Source organism: Condylura cristata, unplaced genomic scaffold, assembly GCF_000260355.1.
Source record: "Condylura cristata isolate star-nosed mole 26May11 unplaced genomic scaffold, ConCri1.0 scaffold00040, whole genome shotgun sequence".
NCBI classification, from domain to species: domain Eukaryota; kingdom Metazoa; phylum Chordata; class Mammalia; order Eulipotyphla; family Talpidae; genus Condylura; species Condylura cristata.
The window spans coordinates 5,288,147-5,291,164 of record NW_004567141.1 but is presented as its reverse complement, the minus strand read 5'-3'; the positions used below and the strand labels follow the sequence as shown (position 1 = coordinate 5,291,164).

The 3,018-nt window shown below is 44.4% G+C and overlaps 1 protein-coding gene across 1 annotated transcript in view; it reads left to right on the top strand.

Annotated features, from left to right (window-relative positions):
• CCT3 (chaperonin containing TCP1, subunit 3 (gamma)) overlaps positions 1-3,018 on the top strand; it is an 18,267-nt gene continuing 15,249 nt past the window's right edge. Inside the window, exons 1-2 of the mRNA XM_004693845.2 lie at positions 1-262; positions 2,017-2,078. Of these exons, the coding sequence (XP_004693902.1) occupies positions 232-262; positions 2,017-2,078 (93 nt within the window). The 5' untranslated portion in view covers positions 1-231. The remainder of the gene's footprint in view (positions 263-2,016; positions 2,079-3,018) is intronic.

Genomic DNA, 3,018 nt, shown 5'->3' with positions numbered 1-3,018 from the left:
CTAACTTGCCCTGACGTTCTGACGTAGGAGGAGGAGCTAAGGGTGTCAATTGGCCTGTTTTCCTGCCGGTCAATGAGGTGGGCACGGTGATTGGCGGTGACCCGTAAGGTAGCGGGTTTATGTGTAAGCCCTGAGGAGGCAGCGTTTTCTGGGCTTCTCTTTGGTTCTCTCTCTCCAGAAGGTTCTGCTGGTTCTCTCAGCTCTGGGTACCCGGCACTACATCGCGCCGCCATGATGGGCCATCGTCCCGTGCTCGTGCTCAGTGAGTTGTGGGGAAGCAGGGGAAGGGACCCCTTTCGTCTCGTCTCGCCACACCTTTTAGTGTTGCCCCAGCCCAGCCCTGCCCCGGCCGCTGAGCTTTCCATGCTTCGTTCTCATGGGAAACCTCTTCCACTTTCTTCTCCTCTAACGCGTCCCCTGTCTCGCAAACTGTCGTTCCCCTCGCCGACCCGCTCGTCTTCACGTGTACTCTCCTTGCGGAGCCTCCTGCTATCTCGTTCACCGCCCCCCGCCCCTGCTCCCTTCCTCGCTGTTTGTGGCCGAATGAATAATGGCTTTTGGGTTAGGCCTGGCGTGTGGTTTGGCCGTTCCGTAAGCAGCGGTGGGGCCTCGGCCTTCTTGCTTGACTGAAGCGTGCCCAGTGGGCTTAAAAGACTCGTAAGCCAGCTGTGTAGTAGAGCCTGACAAACAGCGACTGGTGTCCTTGGCGTCTCTTCCAGTACTAGGTCTTGAATTTCCCTTCAGCCACCCAGGTCACAAGTAACCTTATTTCCATCATTGGTCTCCTTTAGATATATGATTAGTCCCTTAGTGCCGCCTGTGTTATGTTTCCCGCTACCAAGAGAGTTTTCCCGGATCTCTCTATTGGCTCACTTCACCCTACAGGAACAGCTCAGATTGCATTCTAAGGACTACCTCCCTTGTCTTCCCCTGGTGTGTTTCCATTCCTTATGTGACTTATGCATCCCATCTGTGGACCTAAGGACCCTGATTAACCGTTTGCTGTACCCAGAAATTCCCTTGGAAAAAAAAAAAACCTGAGCTGGTGTGCCCCGCAGACAGTTCCGTGCAGGGTTTTGTGGACAATTGCCCGAATTAGAAATCTAATTAATGGCAGTTGTGTTTTTGGATTGGATTAAAAATTTGTAGGTTTGAGTTGTAGGGGGATGTTTAATTTGGAGAGAGGAGGGAATTTAGCATCCTGGGTTGGTTTGGTTATAACAACTGGCTTTTCTCTGTTCAGAGGATCCTGGGTTGAGTGGTGGGACATGGGAAGCCCTTTTCATGCCTGCCTTAACCCCTGGCATTAGTGGCTCTCATGGGTTAGGCTTCCTGTTAAAATATGTACAGGACTCTTAGTGATGGTGAATGTGTTATTAAAGACATCCTTACTGTAGCTGAGCATGGGGTTATTGTATATTACAAAATGGGGCACTTAAAGTGAGAGTGTTGTCATTTCATAGCATACTGGGGGAGCACTATCACTAATTATGCTAGAACTGTCGGTATGATTACCCTATCCAAGTAAGAAAATAGGAATCCCCAAACTCTTAATAGAAAGTACTGATAGTTGCATTTTTAGGGTCACCAGCCCTTTGAGAATATGAGGGTAGTTATATATCTTTTTCCAAGACAAAAATGCATTTTCTAATATCATTTTCTAATATCTTGGGGACTTCACTATTCCACCAAGGCTCACTAATGAATATCAGGTTTTACATTTATAAAGCCTGTACACAGTGACTACTATTCCAAAGAAGAAAAGGTATGGGTTGTTTTCTTAATATAATGGTTTGAATTAAAGTAAGTATCTGTAGGTACATTCATTTACTTTCTTAACAGTTTTTTTAGTTATAGTGGGAACACAATATGCCACATTTGATGTGGCCGTTTAGATAAATTTTGATCTGTTTATCACTTGTGAAAACTATGTTATTTTTCAAAGGTTATAGAATAAGTAGGTTAAGTAAAACAGAGCAGTCCTGTGCTATTGCCTTTTGTTTTCACCTATTTTAGGCCAGAACACAAAGCGTGAATCTGGAAGAAAAGTTCAATCTGGAAACATCAATGCTGCCAAGGTAGCCTGTCTTTTAAGTGTTTAAAATATACCTTCTTGATAGCATGCTCCAGTGGTGTTGGTGATGCTGAGGTTATAAAGTATAGTCGTTTGCCTCCAGCACCTTTCACTAGTCTTCACATATTTGCTTGAATTAGGTTGAGCAATTTCTCACCTCCTTTCTTTCAGGACATTACTTTCTTTTAGGAAATACTCCCTCTCCGAGACCTAAAAGCCTTCTCATATTGTACATAATTCTTTTACAATATATTGCTTTATAATGTTGCACTTGTGTTTGTCTTCCAACGTTGACTTAGTTATTTCAGGGGAAAATTTTATTGACCCCCTTTTATTGTCCTATTGCCCATTCTAAATGCTTTTGAGTGAATTAACCCTACTATGAGACAGCATGCTGTGGCGGCCACCACCATGAAAAGAAATAGTAAGGTGTGTACGTCCAAGTTATTGGGACTGCTGGGAAACTGAAACTCTAGGACACATTTCCCATTTATTCTTGTGAAATAAGTATACATCACTCTGAAAGCACTCCCAGAATGGAAGAACAAAGAATAAGCTAGATGGTATACTCTGTCTAAAGTGGCTCCTAAATTTACTTGAGATGTCATCATTGGGGGTCCCCTGGTAGCATAGGGGTTAAAGTCTCTGCATTGTCAACTATCACCAGTCATGAGGCATGAGTTTGATCCCCGGCCAGGGAGGTGACCCTCATGGCGCAGCAGACCTCTCCTGTCTCACCTGCTGCTCCCCACTCTCTGGTGAATCCTCTCATCCCCTGCACTTCTGGCCTACTCCACAGCTCTTGTATGCATAAATAAATAAAAATAAATCTTAAAAACACAAAGAGATTTGGTTATTCAAACACTGACCCTGTGGGTTACTCATGCCCCTTCAACCTAACTCACTACCATACTGTTCTCTGATTTGTATTTACACTTTTTTTT